This window comes from Dendropsophus ebraccatus, chromosome 12, assembly GCF_027789765.1.
Source record: "Dendropsophus ebraccatus isolate aDenEbr1 chromosome 12, aDenEbr1.pat, whole genome shotgun sequence".
Lineage (NCBI taxonomy): Eukaryota > Metazoa > Chordata > Amphibia > Anura > Hylidae > Dendropsophus > Dendropsophus ebraccatus.
The window spans coordinates 57522618-57544874 of record NC_091465.1 but is presented as its reverse complement, the minus strand read 5'-3'; the positions used below and the strand labels follow the sequence as shown (position 1 = coordinate 57544874).

At 43.7% G+C, this 22257-nt stretch overlaps 1 protein-coding gene across 3 annotated transcripts in view; it reads left to right on the top strand.

Annotated features, from left to right (window-relative positions):
• Positions 1 to 17324, top strand: part of LOC138769460 (NXPE family member 1-like) — a 123907-nt gene extending 106583 nt beyond the window's left edge. For all 3 annotated transcript variants that reach the window (XM_069947961.1, XM_069947960.1, XM_069947962.1), the window contains exons 6-7: positions 3981 to 4193; positions 16054 to 17324. In XM_069947961.1, the coding sequence (XP_069804062.1) occupies positions 3981 to 4193; positions 16054 to 16589 (749 nt within the window). In that variant the 3' untranslated portion in view covers positions 16590 to 17324. The remainder of the gene's footprint in view (positions 1 to 3980; positions 4194 to 16053) is intronic.
• The last annotated feature ends 4933 nt before the right edge of the window (positions 17325 to 22257 follow it).

Here is a 22257-nt window from a genome sequence, read left to right as displayed (position 1 = left end):
AGACGAAGCCGCATTTCTAGCAATGTTCCTTGCCAATAATCGTCCCACGTACCGGCCTTAAAGGGGTACTCCGGCAAATATCTTGTTTTTTTTAAATCAACTGGTGTCAGAAAGTTATACAGATTTGTAAATTACTTCTATTTAGAAAATCTCAAACCTTCTAGTACTTATCACCTGCTGCATGTCCTGCAGGCAGTAGTGTATTCTTTCCAGTCCTCCAGTACTTATCAGCTGTTATTTGTCCTGCAGGAAGTGGTGTATTCTCTCCAGTCTGACACACTGCTCTCTGCTGCCACCTCTGTCCATGTCAGAAACTGTCCAGAGCAGCAGCAAATCCCCATAGAAAACCTCTCCTGCTCTGGACAATTCCTGACATGGACAGAGGTGGCAGCAGAGAGTACTGTGTCAGACTGGAAAGAATAAACTACTTCCTGCAGGACATACACCAGCTGATAAGTACTGGAAGACTGGAGATTTTTAAATAGAAGTAAATTACAAATCTGTATAACTTTCTGACACCAGTTGATTTGAAAGCAAAAGATTTTTGCTGGAATACTGTACCCCTTTAATACAGAGCGGAATGCAAGCTGTGGCAAACTCCTACTTACTAGGTCAGAACCCTTGACACTCATTTCAATAGGTGACCTCCACCATCATCACAAGAAGGAAAAAAAGGACCACAGAAACTAATCAAACAGATAGGAATAAGTGTTCACTACCACTACACAAAGAACGATATAACACATAGTACATAGATGCACAGTATGAAAATATCACATTGTCGACTGTAGTACAAAATTCAGAACTGATCAGATGCACCAAGCACTATGTATACTATGTTCCCACACAGTATTTTTGCTTAGCATTTTGGTCATTTTTTTTGCAACTGCCAGTGTTTTGAAATAATGGCCATTATTTGCCATTATATGGCGGCCATCCACTCAATTTCAACAGTGTGTGAACACAGCCTTTCTGTGTTTTCAATCCATTCCTGGTTTTGGTTGCAAAATACTGAGCAAAATACTGTGTGGGAACATAGCCTGATAGAGAATCTGCCAACTTTTCTAACCGTTCTGCTTTAGGAAATACAAGTATGTAAATGTATTATCCAATAATGATTCCAGAGCATCTTGTTCCTCTTTTATTCATCCTGGAAATATATGAATGTCTGGATATAAATATTCTCATAGGGCCGTGTCCCACACAGTACAGTGTCCAGGGACAGGAGCATGGCAACACCCAATAGTCCTGGACTACTCAGAGACCATCTGTAGTTATTCTGTATAACTGTATAACTAGTTAACTACTGGAGCTGGAGCCTCATGGTTAAAATGAACAGATTGTGTTACAAAAGTCTCCATGTAGTGCGGACCTTATATTCGACGTTTCCAGGAGGAATAACAGAGGGACGTTACAACAGAGTTCTAAGTAAAAATGCTCCAGAATTATTGTGCTGTGGGAAATAAAAAGATTTATTGTACAGGACAGGTGAGGAGAGGGGACAGGGTCTCTGTAATCCTTTCTATTTCTGTTTCCTTTTTCACCTGGCTCCAACCAACATGACAATATTTTTCTTGCTGAGGCATTTTTGGCCCCTCATTTTTGTAGCCACAGCTCTATAGCTACACAGGAAGGGGATGTGCACACTACAAAATTTGGGCAGAAGTTTCAAGCGGGATCCGTTCGGCGCCCTCCACTTAAAGTTCTTTCTCTCTCATAGACTCAATTATATTGACATGTCAATTCTTCGGGTGGATTGAGCTTCAGAATATCATTGAGTCTATGGGACAGGCAGAACTTCAAGCAGAGACTGCCAAGCGAACTCTGCTTGAAATTTCCACTCCAATTCCCAGGGTCACTTATCTTCTGTATGGATGTGGGGGGCAGAATTTCAGCCCCTATTCCTCCTGTCAATTTGTAATTGATCCCATAAAACACTGCAGTGCGACTAACTCTCCTCCTTCTGGGAGGCCTGGGGGCGGCCTGAGGGAGCTGAGCTGGCTGTTTGAAGACTTGGGTAGTCCGGCATTGTCCTAAACTGTATCGCGGGGCGGGGCTAACTGTCAGGGGTGGAGCCAATCGGGCCACATTGAATACATACCAGTGCAGAACCTTGTATGAAAATCGCTTCTGCACCTGTCTGGGGCTGGGAATCAGAGGAGAGCAGCCCCTACATGGACCTACCAACTGGCCCAGGGGACTCTGCCTGCAGGGGAGCTCACTGCCTCAGTGTTCCCACAGCTCCAGCCAACACTTCTCTTCTCCCCTGCTTGCCTGCAGACATGTGAGTAGTCTGCTAGTGGCGCAGGGCCGGCTGTCTGCTGCCTAACTGCATTCAAAAGATGATCCTCTCTTCCTCCTCCTCTGAGCCGCCAGCGACTGCTCTGCAGCGTCCAGCAGAGTGCGAACCTCACTGCTGTGACAGGATGAGACTGAGCAGCCCCCTCAGAAGATTTCTAAGCAGCGCAGTGGCGTGCAGCCGCTGCACTATTGGTTTATGTTAATACAGGATTTTAAAATGCGAACTAGGCGGCCCCAGAGGCTTGAGAAAGGCACCTATGGATGCTGGTGCCGAAACGCGTTGCCGCTATCAATAAATTATTTGTTTTTATGACTAGTTTGATTGGGAGTTACTATTCTGGTAACCGCATATGCGGCTATGTACCATTGACTACCCGGTCCTAGTTTTTATCTGCGCTTGGCACTTTAGAAGATCATTGTTGGATCCCTAAGTCCTTGAGGGATTCCTTTGCTGCTTGTCTATGTGCTCCACACGCTGTGTGGATGATCTTGTGCTGAGCTGCGGTATTTGATTGAAGCCCTAGATAGTGTTGTGCCTATCCTTTGCACAACACAATAAGGTGAGTGCATTGGGGATTGATCTCTGCACCGCTGTTATAAACCATCAATGTAAGATTGCACTAGGAAGCGCCTTTTTTTCCCCCCTTTTTTCTCTTTCTCCCATAGAGAAGCAGTATCACAATGAGGCAGGCGGGATTCCGCAGTGGGGAGTTCTGTTGTGGAATTCTGCCTGTTTTACTCAGTGTGAACATACCCAGGGCCGTATTAACAGCTGCTGCTGCCGCCCTAGGCACTAAACCTGAAGACGCCCCATCTTGGGGAGCGTGGTTTTGGAATCGCGTTTTTCATGGTTTTTAACTGCTTAAAACATAAACAAATTTCCACATTGAATAAATGATTAGAGCCATCTCCATATTGTCTGAGGGAATTCTCACCACAGGATTGGTAGGTAATAGCTCGAGGCTTCACATTTACCACCGCTACACCAGACCTGACCAATACCGCCATACTGTGACTGGATACCCTCCCCACCTCTCAGAGTTACTGGCATGTCTGAACGGGAGGTGGGAGATTAATTAAAAAAAAAATGTTTCCTTCCCCCTGCTCCCTGGTGCTGCCCCCCTGAAAGGTGCTGCCCTAGGCACCGGACCACGAGTGCCTAGTGGTAAATACAGCCCTGAACATACCCTTAAATATTTTTGGCACTCCTGGCATTCCAATGATGCATGATGCCGGGAGGTCTGTCAGTCCTGAACTTTGCCTTAAGGCTCATACACATGAGGTAAAACATGCACAAACCTGACAATGACATTTATGTGAGTTAGGTATGTTGTTTTTACACATGCCAAAATCCTATGTTCTTATGAGGGATAAGCACTCACAAAATGTCACAAAATCTCACAGTGGCTTATTCCCCTCTCCACTTTGAGAACCTAAGCGTACATAGCTAAATCGAGTTTACATGTATGTTAATTAGTGTTAGTCTCATACTGAAGGTGGCCATATACCTTCTATAACTGACAGACAAACACAACCTTCTTTTATCAGCAATTAGTTACCTGATTTGTAATGTATTTGATCCTCTGGATGCAGAGCCATTGTTAGGACAACATGATGTGTAGGTAGGATAATGCTGTCATGGTTATTATTGTGACTGTTGTTTTTAACAATTTTAACAGGTGTCAGTCCCAAAAATGAAAAATGCAAAATTGGATCAAAGTTGGAGTATCCCAGTGGATATGTTATGAAGGACGTCTGGTACCCGAAGGGATGCAGTACTTTGTCATACAAAGCCTTGAATGATCTTCAGGATTGCTTCAAGAGAAAGTTTATTTATATTTTTGGAGACTCAACGTTAAGACAGTGGATGTATTATTTTAATAAATATATACGTAAGTTTTTGCCATACTACTACTTCTACTACTACTACTTGTTTATATAGCACTAGAGCAATTTACAGTTACATAGTTAATAAGGTTAAAAAAAGACAAGAGGTTCAACCTAAAAAACTCCTTAGAGAGAATAGAACACATACAGGTGGGTGAACCAGTAGCAAACCAATCTCTGAATGTCTAAAGACATAGACCATAGGAAGAACCTGCTGAATAAGAGTTGGGGGGGAAATGATAATAGTAGGGAAGACCAATTAGGAATTGTTATACACCTGCCTGAAAATGTGTTGTATACATGCTGTGAATGGTGGATTTAAAGGGTATTTATTAATAAACTTCCAACATGTCATAGCGACATGTCAGAGGTTTGTATCTGTCAGGGTCTGGGTGCTGAGACCTCCACCTGGACCCCGATGCAAACCTCTGACATGTCGCTTATAAATGATAGGACGGACTTTGATTAATAAACAGTAACATCTTGAACTCACTCCTCAGGCCTTTAATGCAAGCACTCATATCATCTCTGACCTCTGTGCTGAAGACCTGTTCATCTAAGGTCAAAGCTAAAATTGATTGGCAATCTCCATTTTGTAGGTTAGATTCCCCCCCCCACACACACACACACACTTTGGGGGACATGTATCAAGAAGAAAAGGTGCACTTTTTTGCAGAAAGTGCCGATTTGCGAATATTTTATTCGCAAAATGGCCATTTGCGAATAAAATATTCGCAAATCGGCATTTTCCACTGTATACGCCGGGGGGCGGGAGGGGGCGGAACGGGACGGAACGGGCGGGGAGGGGGCGGACTCAGAGTCTGCGTGATTCATTATTGTTTCCGCCTAAAGATACGCAGAAAACCTACTCCAGCTCTCAGAAAGCGCAGAAAACTTCAGACTTAATAAATGTCCCCCTTTGTCTCCATCCCTGTCAGGTTTTGCATTAAGGGGGTATTCCACTGAAACATAACTTTTCATATGCACAAGCCAAAAAGACAGAAATGGCTGCACATCATACCCGTGGCTGACACGAAAGCTTATTCAGCTACATTTAAAACCAACATCAGAAGTTAGTATATAATTTGGCCAAACCATATTGCCTCATGTACCACGTGCAGGTCTTCTGATACACATGAGTCCCAAACCAAAAAACCTCACTGTGCCGGTCAGCGACCACAATTCCCGCAAACCGTGCGCAAGCAGAGAAGGGGGGCCAATGAATGGCCCTGAAACCCCATTGTCACAGGACCAGACCCTAAAGGGCCCCCCCCCCCGAACCCCGCAGGCGCCACCGACGGAAAAAGTGGACGCCAAGCAACACAAGTGTGAACAAGCTCTTACCTCTCTCCATTCCTCTGCAGGTAGAATGGGAGAATACTAGGAGATCCTCCCCTTATGTATACAGGGGAGGGTCTCCTAGTATTCTCCCATTCTACCTGCAGAGGAATGGAGAGAGGTAAGAGCTTGTTCACACTTGTGTTGCCTGGCGCCCACTTTTTCCGCCGGTGGCGCCTGCGGGGTTTGGGGGGACCCTTTAGGGTCTGGTCCTGTGACAATGGGGTTGCAGGGCCATTCCGTGGCTTCCCTTCTCTGCTTGCGCACGTTTTGCGGGGATTGTGGTCGCTGACCGGCACAGTGATGTTTTTTGGTTAGGGACTCGTGTATCAGAAGACCTGCATACATGAGGCAATATGGTTTGGCCAAATTATATACTAACTTCTGATGTTGGTTTTAAATGTAGCTGAATAAGCTTTCGTGTCAGCCATGGGTGCGATGTGCAGCCATTTCTGTCTTTTTGGCTTGTGCATAACTTTTCATATGTTGCTGCCCATGGTTAGATTAACAATTCCTTACATACTTGTAGTATCTATTCAGTCTCCATCCCCCAGTTCCGAGCTGCTTTCTGCTGAAGACGCAAAAACAGTGTGTGAGCTTTTCTCTTCATCCCCACTCCCCTCTTCTCTCCCTTCCGAGCTGATGTAAACAAGTCCCTATCTGCAACTTTATAGTAACTTAGTTACTCTACATTCTACAACCTTCATCTACTTCATGGTTGGCCTGCTCAAGGTTTCTTGGCATCCACTGTTCTTTTCGCAGGCCTCCTGCGAAACAAAACCTGTTAGGGTCTTGTTAATGATCGGATCAGTGATCGTTCTCCTGCAGATCTGCAGAATTCTTTTGTGAGTATGAATATTTCCTGTGAAGACCCACATAAGCAGAGTCCAGTCTAATTGAACCATATTTCTACCAGAGAACCTTAGAACCCAGCTTTTCATTTCTGCTATCAGCAGTATGGATACAGGGATGTTGACCATCTACTCTTACTTTCAAGCATAAATGCAGTATTTTTTCTTTTTAGTACATCCAGTTATGAAAGCACCACCTGGAGATTGATCCCATTAGGCCTAATAGGAACAAGAAGCACAGGTTAAAACAGGCTCCTCCCCTCAGTGTTTTTTTCTGTTCAGAACAATCATAAAGGCTTCACCTCTCCTGGTCCTATGACTGGCGACTGGATCAGAATGCTGCCTAGCCAGGCGGGTGAGGGTGCTTTGACCTTGCTCTCTCCTCCTTCTTTTCCCACATCGGGTTGGGTGGCTCTGCTTTGCCTCTTGATGCAGCTACTCCCTTGCTCCAGGAGTTTACACAGCAGTGGTACAGCGCATAGAGCTGTTTGCCAGGCCTTGGGCGCACGTTTGTTCTTCCCCTGGCTTCTTTTGGCCTTGGATCATGGTGGCGTCTGACGTGACCCATCTGTGCCACCGCTAGGGATTCTGAGACTGAAAGCTCCTCCCCCAACATGCCTCCATCCATCCCAGAATGCTGCCTTAATTGGATCGTGAGAAGGGTGGGGGATCAATCGTTTAATGCCATGTTGGAACACCTGATCTGATGTCTGGTGTATTTAACCCCTTGCCTCCGCAGCCTGTTTTGTCCTTAATGACCAGGCACATTTTTCAAAATCTGACCTGTCTCACTTTATGCGCTTATAGCTCAGTGATGCTTTAATGTATGCTAGCGATTCTGAGATTGTTTTTTCGTCACATATGGCACTTTATATTAGTGGCAAAATTTGGTCACTACTTTGTGTGTTTTTTGTGAAAAACATCAAAATATCATGAAAAATTAGGAAATTTAGCATTTTATGAACTTCTGAAATTCTCTGCTTCTAAAAAAGGAAGTCATAGCACATAAATTAGTTACTAAATCACATTACCAATATGTCCTCTTTATTCTTGCATAATTTGGGAAACATATTTTACTTTTTTAGGGTGTTATGGGGCTTAGAAATTTATTAGCAAGTTATCACATTTTGTGAAAGTTTCCAGAACTGTTTTTTTTAGGGACCTTTTTTTAAATGGATTTAGAAGTCTGGTATCCTGAAAACCCCCATAAGTGACCCCATTTAGGAAAATAGACACCTTAAAGAATTAATCTAGGGTTATAATGAGCATTTTTAACCCTACAGGGGCTGGAGGAAACTATTCACAATTAGGCCATAAAAAAATCGAAAATGAAAATTTTCAAATAATATATACGTCTAGATTAAAGTTTTTCATTTTCAAAAGGAACATGAGAAAAAAAGCATGCCAAAATCTGTAACGCAGGTTCTCCTGAATACAATGGTACCCCATATGTGGGCGTAAACCACTGTATGGGCACAGAGCCGGACTCAGAAGTGAAAGAGCGCCAATTAGCTTTTTTAATACAGATTTTGCTGAAGAAATTTCTGAGAGCCAGGTGCATTTGCAGAGCCCCTGTAGTGTCCGCAGAACAGAATCCCCCCAAAAGTACACCCCTCAGAGAATTCATCTTTGGGTAGGATGAGCATTTTGACCCCACAGGTATTAGAGTAAGTTTTCAAAATTAGACAGTAAAAATGAAAAACACAAATTTTTCCAATAATATGTTCGTTTAGTTTGAAATTTCTCAATTTCATGAGGAACAAAAGAAAAAAAGTACTGCAAAATTTGTAACGCAGGTTCTCCTGAATACAACGGTACCTTATATGTGGGCATAAACCACTGTATGGGCACACAGCGGGGCTCAGAAGAAAAGGCTTTTTTAATACAGATTTTGCTGAAGAAATTTCTGAGCGCCAGGTGCATTTGCAGAGCCCCTGTAGTGTCCGCAGAACAGAATCCCCCCAAAAGTACACCCCTCAAAGAATTCATCTTTGGGTAGGATGAGCATTTTGACCCCACAGGTATTAGAGTAAGTTTTCAAAATTAGACAGTAAAAATGAAAAACACAAATTTTTCCAATAATATGTTCGTTTAGTTTGAAATTTCTCAATTTCATGAGGAACAAGAGAAAAAAAGTACTGCAAAATTCGTAACGCAGGTTCTCCTGAATACAACGGTACCCCATATGTGGGTATAAACCACTGTATGGGCACACAGCGGGGCTCAGAAGAAAAGGAGCGCCAATTAGCTTTTTTAATGCAGATTTTGCTGAAGAAGTTTCTGAGCCCCAGGTGCGTTTGCAGCGCCCCTGTAGTGTCCGCAGAAGAGAACCCCCCCAAAAGTCACCCCATTTTGGAAAGTGCTCCCCTCAGAGAATTCATCTTGGGGTGTGGTGACCATTTTGACCCCACAGGTATTAGAGGAAAGTATTTAAAATTAGACAGTAAAAATGAAAAACTCATATTTTTCCAATAATATGTTTGTTTAGTTTGAAATTTCTCAATTTCACAAGGAACATGAGAGAATCCGCACCCCAAAATTTGTAACGCAGGTTCTCCTGAGTAGAACGGTACCCCATATGTAGGCATAAACCACTGTATGGGCACACAGCGGGGCTCAGAAGGGAAGGAGCGCTAATTAGCATTTTCAATGCAGATTTTTCCGAAGAAGTTTCTGAGCGCCAGGTGCGTTTGCAGCGCCCCTGTAGTGTCAGCAGAATAGAACCCCCCCAAAAGTCACCCTATTTAGGAAAGTACACCCCTCAAAGAACTCATCTTGGGGTGCAGTGAACGGTTTGACCCCACAGGTATTAGAGGAAAGTATTCAAAATAAGACAGTAAAAATGAAAAACTCGAATTTTTCCAATAATATGTTCGTTTAGTTTAAAATTTCTCAATTTCACGAGGAATGGGAGAAAATACGTACCCCAAAATCTGTAACGCAGCTTCTTCTGAGTAAAACGGTACCCCATACGTGGGCATAAACCACTGTATGGGCACACAGCAGGGCTCAGAAGGAAGGGAGCGACCAATTTGCTGGGGAAAAAACGCAGCTAGTAATAGTTATTAGAATAGCGCAGTTACTAAAATACAATAAAAAATTAGATTACAGGTAATGTGGGGTGGTCACGGGCAACCTGGGGTGGTTAAGGGCAACCTGGGGTGGTTACAGACCATCTGGGGTGGTTACGGGCAACCTGGGGTGGTAACGGGCCACGTGGGGTGGTTACGGATAAACTGAAGTGCTTATAGGTAATCTGGGATGGGTACCTGTAATTTGGGGTGGTTACAGGCAATCTGGCATGGTTACGGGCAATCTGGAGAGTGTCACTGGCAATTTGGGGTGGTTGGAGGCAACGTGCGGTGGTCGGGGTCAACGTGCGGTGGTTGGGGGCAACGTGCGGTGGTCAGAGGCAATCTGAGGGGAATTACGTGTGATTAGGGGCAACCTGGGGGGGTTACAGACAATCTGCGGTGGTTACAGACAATCTGGGGTGGTTACGGATAAACTGAAGTGCTTATAGGTAATCAGGGGTGGGTACATGTAATTTTGAAGTGGTAATGCCCGGTACCGGCGGATCGCCGCTATAACGGTAATAGCGGCGATCTGCCGGTATCGGAAGACGAGGGGAGGGGGCCGGGGGACACACTGTTAGTGGCGGTGGGGGGAGGCAACGTTCTGCAGCCTCCCCCCGCTGCCCGATCGGCGGGAGGACACAGAATCTCCCCATAGACGCTGCGGTCGCATTGACCGCGGCGTTTATGGGGTTAACTGCCTGGGGGCAGAGGCAGCAGGAGGAGGCTGTGTCACACAGCCTCCTCTTGCTGCTCGATCTTAGATAGGGTCAGCGGGGGGAGGCAGGGAAACCATGACGTCCAGGGACGTCATGATGCGTTCTGCCACTGCTTTTCATGACTTCCCTGGACGTCATATGGGGGGAAGGGGTTAAGTAAGATGTTTCTTTCCAGGCTATCTTTCTCTGTCACCATGGAAGGTACAATCCACTTGTAAAATGACAAGCTTCCAGACTCTTATACCAAGCCGAGCTTGCATGACAAAAATTGTGCAACAGGAATTCCCATCCCTAGTCAAACAGTGACGCAAATGATCATTTACAAAGTAATGGCTTCAGTGTCTGCAGCCAGGGGCGTAGCTAGGGGTTCAACCTAGAGGGGGCGGGTGAGTCTGAGTGGGCCCCCAACCAACGATCCCATAGGAAACCTTATCAGGTGACAAAGCTTTCTGAATAATAAAGGATATATTCTTCTACATTACTTAGTGAATATGGATAAAGAGCAGTGTAAGAGGCTTCTACATTGCGCATATAGAACCACAAAGAAATTAAAGGGCTTATCTAAGATTAGAAAAATATAGCTGCCCTCTTTCAGAAACAGCACCACTTTTGTCCTCAGCTTCTGCTGGTCACTGCTGTGTGTGTGTGTGTGTGTGTATAATATATATATATATATATATATATATATATATATATATATATATATATATATTGTGGCATGGTGGGGCTGTAAGAGGCAATTCTATGCCTCTGGAGTGGGAATTGGAGTTCAGGTGGAGCTCCTGCTCCAGATACTCCTCCACTCCAGTCCAAGAGCTAATGAGGCTCTGAAACCACCTGGTGGAGCTCTATTAGAGACTCCAGAGCTTCCCAGGTGATGGCTCCCAGGTGAAGACTCCCAGGGTGGGAGAACACAGGCAGTGCTAGGCCTGTGGGAGCTGCAGACAAGAAGTCTGGGTGAGACCAGTGGAGCTGGTGATATTGGGCAGTAGGCTCATAAGTGACAGCTAGGGAAGCTGTGGTGTTAGTCAGTGGCTAGACGGCCTAGGTTTTATTTTATTGGCAGTGTTGCCTATGTCTTGTGTTTTTTGAACGGATAAATAAAGCTGACTGAGGTCAGTATAAAGCAAACAGCACTGACTGGACTGCAATTTGTGATGTGCCAACCATCTCAGGCCCAGGAGATGGCGATCCCAGCGAGTGAGTAACCCCCAGATTGTCACAATATATATAGAAAAAAGTTGGGAAGACAGCGTCCTTTTGTAGATTAAAAAGTTTTCTTTATTTTGCCATAAAGGGGATTCCGCTGTTTCCACAAGGAATTGTAGTATATATATATATATATATATATATATATATATATATATATATATAGAGGGAGAGAGAGATATAGAGATATATAGATAGATAGCCATACATATATACAGCAGTGACCAAGTGACCAGCAGGAGGTAGCCATATACATACAGCTGTAGCCATTAATATAAAGCAGTGACCAGCAAGTGGTACCCATATATATAGATACAGCTGTAGCCATTAATATACAGCAGTAACCAAGTGACCAGCAGGAGATATATAATTTGGTGACCCCCTGAGGTGTTATGTCGGAGGAACGGCTGGTCACTTGCTAGATGGTGAGGTGTGACGCCACTTCTGTGGTGGTTGGCCAAGATTTAGCTGGACCCTGAGATGTGTCGTGACACCAATGCCGGTTGGGCACACAGGTATGGTGGCACACCTGCTTTTTATTTTAAAGGGACGGTTACACCTTGTTCCCTTGTGGTCAGTGACCTGCCGGGTTGCTATGAAGTCCCTTGGGTTGTTATGAGAGTGGGCGTGGTGTAGTTACCCTCCCGGACTATCGGTACCAACACCAACAGAAAGGGGAATTGTCCCAAAAAATCCGTCCAGGTGAGCCTCAATGAGGAGGTCTTTCAGAGCCTAATGATATAGTGGGCATCTAAGACATGGGATGCTTCTTTAAGCTGACCCCATGGGACAGTTCAGAAGCAGTAAATGCTCTGCATCAATCATGGACCTTCAATCTAGCGTATGCATTTCCTCCTCTCCCTCTAAGGGCCCTATTACACGGAACGATTATCATTCGAAAAATCGTTATATCGTTCAAATTAAAATGATAATCGTTCTGTGTAATTGCAGGCAACGATCGAAAAATAGTTCGTATGTCGTTGATGGTTGATTTAGATCTGAACCTAAAATTATTGTTAATTGTTCGCTGTAATTCCACATTCGTTCACTCAAGTTCCGCATTTGTTCACTAATCGTTCAGTGTAATTGCACATTGTTTATTGTTTTGCTGGGATCAGATGGAGTAAACGATGGTAGTAACGATCGCAGTAACGACCATAGATAGGTCAGAAGATTATTCAGAGTGGTAGAAAGAATGAAGCCAATAATCTCTGACCTTACTCCTCCCTGGCTGAATCTGAATCTTGTGTTACAAAACCTGAGCCTAAAAGCCTATGAACCCCTGGATGAAGCATGTACAAAATGTTTACCACTCACAACATTTTTGATTGCAATAACTTCTGCAAGACGAGTCTGTGAAATCCAGGCTCTATCTATGGAAGAGCCTTACTTAAAGGAGAAGTCAGGCGAAATTTTCTTATTAAAGTATTGTATTGCACCCCAAAAGTTATACAAATCACCAATATACACTTATACAGGAAATGCTTATAAAGTGCTTTTTTTCCTGCACTTACTACTACATCAAGGCTTCACTTCCTGGATAAAATGGTGATGTCACGACCCGACTCCCAGAGCTGTGCGGGCTGTGGCTGCTGGAGAGGATTATGGCAGAGGGATGCTCAGTGTCCCTCCAGTGCCCTGTGTCTCTCAGTGTCCCCCTGCCATCATCCTCTCCAGCAGCCATAGCCCACACAGCTCTGGGAGTCGGGTCATCACATCACCATTTTATCCAGGAAGTGACATCACCATGTTATCTAGGAAGTGAAGCCTTGATGTAGTAGTAAGTACAGGGAAAAGAGTACTTTATGTGCATTTCCCATAATAAGTGTATATTGGTGATTATTATACTTTTTGGGGGACAATACAATGAAAATGTCGCTAGACTTCTCCTTCTCCTAACTATTCTAGGTAAATCCTTCTTTTCTCCCAAAAGTGGTCTCAAACTTCTACAGGTCACAGGATATAGCGTTGCCTTCCATTACTTTCCCAAAATTAACAAAAAAGCATGCTTGCAAACTCTGAATGAACGCAGAACTGTCATTACCTATTTACAGGCAACCAGAGAATGGAGAAATTATTCAAATTTAATTCTTCAATTTAAGGGGCCTAACAAAGGCAAAAAGGTTTCCAAAGAATCTATTGAAAGGTGTATGAAGACAACAATCTCTGAAGCTTAAAAGTCTGCTGGTAAAGAAGTACCTAACAATCTTAAAGGGGTTATCCAGCGCTACAAAAACATGGCCACTTTTCCTCCTACTGTTGTCTCCAGTTCAGGTGAGGTTTGCAATTAAGCTCCATTTACTTCAATGGAACTGAGTTTCAAAACCCCACCCAAACTGGAGACAACATTAGGGGGAAAGTGGCCATGTTTTTGTAGCGCTGGATAACCCCTTTAAAGCTCACTCCACTAGAGCTATGTCAGTCTACTGGGCTGAAAAATCTGCAGCTACCTTAAACAGTTAGTCGAGCCCCAACGTGGTCTACACCACACACCTTTAAATTTAATGTAGCCCCGTCTCAGGACCTAATGGTCCTTTTACATGGAACAATTAACCTTTAAATCGATAGCAATCGCATTTAATCGCATATCTGCTCATGTAAATACAGCTAACGATCAAGCAGCGACCAAGTCCGTAAATTGTCGCTTGCCTTTTACTGATATTTTCTAGATTCTTTTATTTGAACAGTCTTTACTGTGTAAAAGCAAAATTGATCAGTTGAATGATGATCAAACGATCGAAAAATAGATTTTGCAACAATTCATCTGTTCATCTAAACAACGTTCACTGGATAAATAAAATTGTTGCTTTAAAGTTGTTAAAGGGTATATTCACACAGGCGGGCTCGCAGCGAGATTCTCGCTGCGAGCCCGGCAGGTCCTGGCAGTTCCCATACACTACATACTTGCTGCGGTCTAAACGACCGCAGCGAGTATGTAATTATACCGCCCTTAACCCCTTCTGCTCCCGCCCCCGGCTCCCCTGCTGTAAGCATACATTACCTCTCCTTGCTGCACGGGTCCGGCGTCCTGCTCTCCCGCCCGGCCAATCAGTGGCTGTGGCTGGGAAACACACTAATTGGCCGGACAGGAGAGCAGGACGCCGGACCCGTGCAGCAAGGACAGGTAAAGTATGCTTACAGCGGGGGAGCCGGCCAGGAGCAGAAGCGGTTAAGGGCGGTATAATTACATATTCGCTGCGGTCGTTTAGACCGCAGCAAGTATGTAGTGTATGGGAACTGCCAGGACCTGCCGGGCTCGCAGCGAGAATCTCGCTGCGAGCCCGCCCGTGTGAATATACCCAAACAATCACTTAAGAAATGTATTGCTCCATCTAAAAGGACTATAACTTCCAAATAGAAAATGCTGCAAGCGGTGGCCCTCCCTAAATTGATAATTTGTCATGTCTCCAGGTGGTGCTGTCATGACTGCACATCCTGAAAAGCCAACACTATATCTGAATAACAGTCTGTATGATTGTTGGATTTTTGCAGAACTGTTCAGGAGTTATATTTGTTTCACGAAATCCTAGTATCAAAAGTCATTTGTCTGAATTTACTAGCACTGGGGTTCCATAGGAGTGGCCTGGTCTGCCTTTATATAGTAGCTATGCTACTACAGCTACTCTTTTTCCTCCTGGATCTTTCTGCAGCATTTAAAGTGATACTGCTGATTTCTGTATGAGGGTATCGCTACACAGCTGTAAAGCCCTGCCCAGGTGGCACAATCCACCAAGAAATCTATTATAAAGTAATGTATGAAGTCCTCATACAGAAAGGGGGTGACAGTATCACTTTAAGGTTATGATCACACAACGTATGTTTTGTGTAAATCACGGCCGTTGTTGCAATTTGCAACAATGGCGGTGATTTACACAAAACATACAGTATGCTGTATTGTGAATGAATGGAATCCCTCCGGAGCATATACACATAGCATACGCTCTGGGCGTGATTCCATCCGGCCGCACGGAAAACTGACATGTCAGTTTTCTGCGGTCGCTATTCATTGAATATTGGCCGCAAAGAACCTGTCAGTGCACACAATGGAGCGTGCAGATCCAGCTGCTCACTCCATTGTGTGCAGCAGGGAAGTCGAATGCAGGCGCACACTGGTGTGGTCGCATCCGACAGAAATGAAAATCATCCGGCCGATACTGCAGTACCAGCCGGGATGATCTTCAGTAACACAGGCCGTTCTGTGACACAGCAGAATGGCCGGTGTTATACCATGTTTTATTTAGAGGGAATTCCAGTGTTTTATATTGTTAAATACAGTTCAGAACATGTTGAAATTTAGTGGATGACGGATACTGAGCAAAAATACTGTGTGTGAACATAGCCTAAACCTCAGTCACTTGCTGTCACATGTCCTGTGTTGAGACATACAATAAATAAATAGCCTGTCAACGACTATAAGGTCTTACAGCAGATAGAGATTTCGAACCACAAGAATTAATTTATATACTTATTTAGGAAACATTATTGCTTCCTGTCAGCTCAGCAGAGGCAGGCTTATATTCATTCACATTGACCTAGAAATTTCTGCAACAAATCTTCCATGTGTGAATTCACCCATAGAAAATGTATACATAGAAAAGCATGTACTGCATATAATACTTATAAATAATTCCATGCATTTATTTGCTGTTATACTTTTTTTTTTTTTTTTTTTAGCAATGACTGAATTCCCTCTCACGCATGATAACTGGTCACATCAGATGTTATATTTGGATCTTAAAGACAATATGAAAATCTTTTGGAAGAGGCACACCTTCCCTTTTATTACTACTTCATATGGATCATGGAAAGAGGAGCGCACCATCACTCGTGAAATTGATTTAATTGCAGGTGATGAGCGGACTGTGATTGTGCTGAATATTGGGGTGCATTTCAGAGCCTACCCCATTTATTACTTCATTAGGAGAATATATAACATCCGCCGTGCCATAGAGCGTCTGTTCCTTAGAAGCCCAGACACTAAAGTGATCATCAAGACTGAGAATACAGGCCCCGTAATGACCAATTTTGAAACAACAGATGACTTTCACGCTGCTGTACATTATGTTATCATGGAAATTGTCTTCAAGGACCTCAATGTTGGCTTTGTTAATGGCTGGGATATGACCAATGCATTTGATACAAATGAAATTCATCCTCCAGAAACTTTCATTGGGAATGAGGTTAAAATGCTGATGACATATATCTGTTAAAGAAATTGTGGGAGATTAATTAAACTGGGGTAAAGTTTTCATTTTCATTCCTCACAGAGTCTTTGAAAAATGAAAGGTGGAATCTGATTGGTTGCCAGGGGCAACTACAACAATTCTACTTTACTCTAGTTTGATAAATATCCCCCATTGTCTTTATTATTATATAATATATGCATAAAATGAAAATAAAAGCAAATAAAAAATGGAAGTACATGATCCCAAAGTGCTGGCATATCTCCTAACATCCCACCTGCCCTCGTGCTTCATTGGTTTCCCAGAGTTCTGAATGGTAACCCCTTGCCGTAAAATGACATTTGGGAAACGTCATGTGAAGCAGGTAGTTCCTACAACATGACTTTTCCCAAACGTCATGCTTTCCCTGCCTCCCCCCTGTGTCCCTAAGTGAAATCGGGCAGCAGGAGGAGGCTGTGTCACACAGCCTCCACTTGCTGCCACTGCCCGGAGGGGTGGCGCGCTCCCCCCGGGCAGTTAACCCCATAGACGCCGCAGTCAATGCGACTTCAGTGTCTTTGGGGAGACTTGTGCTCTCCCGCCGATCGGGCAGCGGGAGGAGGCTGCGGCACGTTGCCTCCTCCCGGCGCCACTTCCTGATTCTTCCCCTGGCCCCTCTTCCCCTTCGGTCTCCCCCCCTGGATCTGCAACCCCCCCACACACACAATCAGCGTCCTTCCCCGTTCTCCGCTCCCCCACCCGGATCAGCGTCTCCCCCTTGTTCCACTGATCGTTTGAATCGTTTGAATGAGCAGTCAGTGTGTAACACTGACTGCTCATTCAGTATACAGTGTAATGCATTACAGCACTCATCATGTGCTGCAATGCATTATACTGTATATACACCTGTAAAGTAAAAAAACAAACACAAAGCACCCAAACAAATAAATAAATAAAACAAATAAATTAAATAAATAAATACACAAATAAATAAATATACACATTTTCTATCCCCTTTTATAAATGATCCCCTATAAATAAAGTGCACATATTTGGTAACGCCGCGCCGCGTCCATAACATTAATTATCCCGCCCGAATAATGCCAATAAAAAAATAACCAAAATTACAATTGTTTTGTTAATCCCGCCCCCTAAAAAATATAGAAAAAAGCTATCAAAACGTCACATATACCCAAAAGGTGTACCACGAAAAACGTCAGCTTATGCCGCAAAAGAAAATCCCTCACAACTCCATTGGCGAAATTTAAATAGTACAGATCTTGCAATATGCAAGACACCAACAGTTTTTATAGTATAAATGCCATAAACTATAATAAAAGCTATATAAAATGGATACCACTGCAATCATACCGACCTGACGAATAAGATAACATGTCATATGTGATGTATAGTAAATGGTGTACAAAAAAATTGTGAAAAACTGCTGCTAAATTGTGGGTTTCTATTAATATAACCTCATAAAAAAATTAAATAAATAATGATTAAGGTGTCACATGTCCCCCAGAATGGTACAGGTAGAAACGTCAACTTGTCTTATACAAATATTTTGTCACCCCAAGGCCTCTGTGACATAATATAATGGCTATAAAAATATGAACTAAGAAAAGACCCCAAAAATACACAAGGCATCTGTCATGTTTGAGGCCTGTGGTTGAGTCAGGTGACGCACTGCGGCCACATATGGGGGATTTCTAGAAATATTGAAACATATGGAATAAATATTGAGTTCCATTTCTTAGTATTTGCTGTGTTAGAGGAAAAAATAGATTGAAATGGAATATCTGCCAAAAAAAATTAAAATGTTAAATTTCCCCTCCAACTTGCTTAAATTTCTGTGAAACACCTAAAGGGTTAATACACCTATGAAATGTTACTTTGAATACTTTGAGGGGTGCAGTTTTTACAATGGAGAGATTTATGGGACTAACATACAGGCTCCACAAATCCACTTCAGAACTTAACTGGTCCCTAATAAAATCAGAATTTGAAATTTTCCTGAAAAATTTTGAAGCCCTCTTAACATCCTAAAAAGTAAAATGACGTTCACCAAATGACGTCACCATAAAGCAGACATGTTGTAGATGTTGCATTAATAACTAGATTTGCATTTCCAGGAAAATACATAGTGCTTGAAAAGACCGCCCCTTTACCAGTGACTTCCCTTTAAGAGAAACTTGGATCCCATTCCTTTAAGAGCGACATGGCTCCCGTCCCTATAAGAGTGACTTGGGTCCCATACCTTTAAGAGCTACATGGATCCCTTTAAGAGCTACATGGATCCCTTTAAGAGCGACTTGGATCCCTTTAAGAGCGACCTGGGTCCCTAAAGGGACCCAGGTCGCTCTTTAAAGGGAATCATTTCGCTCATAAAGGGACCCAAGTCGCTCTTAAAGGGACCCAGGTGGCTCTTAAAGGGACCCAGGTGGCTCTTAAAGGGACCCAGGTGGCTCTTAAAGGGACCCAGGTCGCTCTTAAAGGGACCCAGGTCGCTCTTAAAGGGACCCAGGTCGCTCTTAAAGGAATCCAGGTCGCTCTTAAAGGGACCCATTTAGCTCTTAAAGGGACCCAGGTCGCTCTTAAAGGGACCCAGGTCGCTCTTAAAGGCACCCATTTTGCTCTTAAAGGGACATATTTCGCTCTTTAAGGGACCAAGGTCGCTCTTAAAGGGACCGATTTATCTCTTAAAAGGACCCAGGTCGCTCTTAAAGGAACCGATTTTAATCTTAAAGGGACATATTTCGCTCTTAAAGGGACCGATTTTGCTCTTAAAGGGACATATTTCGCTCTTAAAGGGACCCAGGTCGCTCTAAAAGGGACATATTTCGCTCTTAAAGGGACCCAGGTCGCTCTTAAAGGGACCGATTCTGCTCTTAAAGGAACATATTTCGCTCTTAAAGGGACCTATTTTGCTCTTAAAGGGACCTATTTTGCTCTTAAAGGGACCCAGGTTGCTCTTAAAGGGACATATTTCGCTCTTAAAGGGACCCATTTTGCTCTTAAAGGGACATATTTAGCTCTTAAAGGGACCCAGGTCGCTCTTAAAGGGACCAAGGTCGCTCTTAAAGGGACTGATTTTGCTCTTAAAGGGACATATTTCGCTCTTAAATGGACCAATTTTGCTCTTAAAGGGACCCAGGTCGCTCTTAAAGAGACCTAGGTTGCTCTTAAAGGGACATATTTTGCTCTTAAAGGGACCCAGGTTGCTCTTAAAGGGACCCAGGTCGCTCTTAAAGGGACCTAGGTCACTCTTAAAGGGACATATTTTGCTCTTAAAGGGACCCAGGATGCTCTTAAAGGGACCCATTTTGCTCTTAAAGGGACATATTTCGCTCTTAAAGGGACCCAGGTCGCTCTTAAAGGGACACAGGTCGCTCTTAAAGGGACACAGGTCGCTCTTAAAGATACCCAGGTTGCTCTTAAAGGGACCCATTTTGCCCTTAAAGGGACATATTTTGCTCTTAAACGGATCAAGGTCGCTCTTAAAGGCACCGATTTTGCTCTTAAAGGGACATATTTCACTCAAAAATGGACATATTTCGCTGTTAAAGGGACCCATTTCGCTCTTAAAGGGGCCCAGGTCGCTCTTAAAGGGACCCATTTTGCTTTTAAAGGGACATATTTCGCTCTTAACGGGACCCATTTTGCTCTTAAAGGGACACATTTAGCTCTTAAAGAAACATATTTCGCTCTTAAAGGGACCGATTTTGCTCTTAAATGGACCGATTTTGCTCTTGAAGGGACATATTTCGCTCCTAAAGGGACCCAGGTCGCTCTTAAAGGGACCGATTATGCCCTTAAAGGGACATATTTCGCTCTTAAAGGGACTCATTTTGCTCTTAAAGGGGCCCAGGTAACTCTTATAGGGGCCCAGGTTGCTCCTAAACGGACATATTTCGCTCTTAAAGGGACCAAGGTTGCTCTTAAAGGGACCGATTTATCTCTTAAAGGGACATATTTCGCTCTTAAAGTGACCCATTTTGCTCTTAAAGGGACACATTTAGCTCTTAAAGGGACATATTTCGCTCCTAAAGGGACCAAGGTCGCTCTTAAAGGGAGCGATTTTGCTCTTAAAGGGACATATATCGCTCTTAAAGGGACCCAGGTCGCTCTTAAAGGGACATATATCGCTCTTAAAGGGACCAAGGTTGCTCTTAAAGGGACCGATTTTGCTCTTAAAGGGACATATTTCGCTCTTAAAGGGACGCAGGTCGCTCTTTAAAGGACCCATTTTGCTCTTAAAGGGACCCAGGTTGCTCTTAAAGGGACATATTTCGCTCTTAAAGGAACCCATTTTGCTCTTAAAGGGACATATTTCGCTCTTAAAGGGACCCAGGTCGCTCTTAAAGGGACCGATTTTGCTCTTAAAGGGACCCAGGTTGCTCTTAAAGGGACATATTTCGCTCTTAAATGGACCCATTTTGCTCTTAAAGGGACATATTTCGCTCTTAAAGGGACCCAGGTCGCTCTTAAAGGGGCCAAGGTCGCTCTTAAAGGGACCGATTATGCTCTTAAAGGGACATATTTCGCTCTTAAAGGGACCCATTATGCTCTTAAAGGGACACATTTAGCTCTTAAAGGGACTCATTTTGCTCTTTAAGGGGCCCAGGTAACTCTTATAGGGGCCCAGGTGGCTCCTAAACGGACATATTTCGCTCTTAAAAGGGACCAAGGTCGCTCTTAAAGGGACCGATTTATCTCTTAAAGGGACATATTTCGCTCTCAAAGTGACCCATTTTGCTCTTAAAGGGACACATTTAGCTCTTAAAGGGACCCATTTCGCACTTAAAGGGACCCAGGTCGCTCTTAAAAGGACCCATTTTGCTCTTAAAGGGACATATTTCGCTCTTTAAGGGACATATTTTGCTCTTAAAGGGACATATTTTGCTCTTAAAGGGACATATTTTGCTCTTAAAGGGACCCAGGTCACTCTTAAAGAGACCCATTTCGCTCTTAAAGGGACCCAGATCGCTCTTACAGGGACTCATTTTGCTCTTAAAGGGACCCATTTCGCTCTTAAAGGGACCCAGATCGCTCTTAAAGGGACCCATTTCGCTCTTAAAGGGGCACAGGTCGCTCTTAAAGGGACCAAGGTCGCTCTTAAAGGGACATATTTCGCTCTTAAACGGACCAAGGTCGCTCTAAAAGGGACGTATTTCGCTCTTAAAGGGACCCAGGTCGCTCTTAAAGGAACCGATCTTAATCTTAAAGGGACATATTTTGCTCTTAAAGGGACCGATTTTGCTCTTAAAGGGACATATTTCGCTCTTAAAGGGACCCAGGTCGCTCTGAAAGGGACATATTTCGCTCTTAAAGGGACCCAGGTCGCTCTTAAAGGGACCGATTCTGCTTTTAAAGGGACATATTTCGCTCTTAAAGGGACCGAGGTCGCTCTTAAAGGGACCCATTTTGCTCTTAAAGGGACCCATTTTGCTCTTAAAGGGACATATTTCGCTCTAAAAGGGACCAATTTTGCTCTTAAAGGGACCCAGGTCGCTCTTAAAGGGATCCAGGTCGCTCTTAAAGGGACTGATTTTGCTCTTAAAGGGACATATTTCGCTCTTAAAGGGACCAATTTTGCTTTTAAAGGGACCCAGGTCGCTCTTAAAGAGACCTAGGTTGCTCTTAAAGGGACATATTTTGCTCTTAAAGGGACCCAGGTTGCTCTTAAAGGGACCCATTTTGCTCTTAAAGGGAC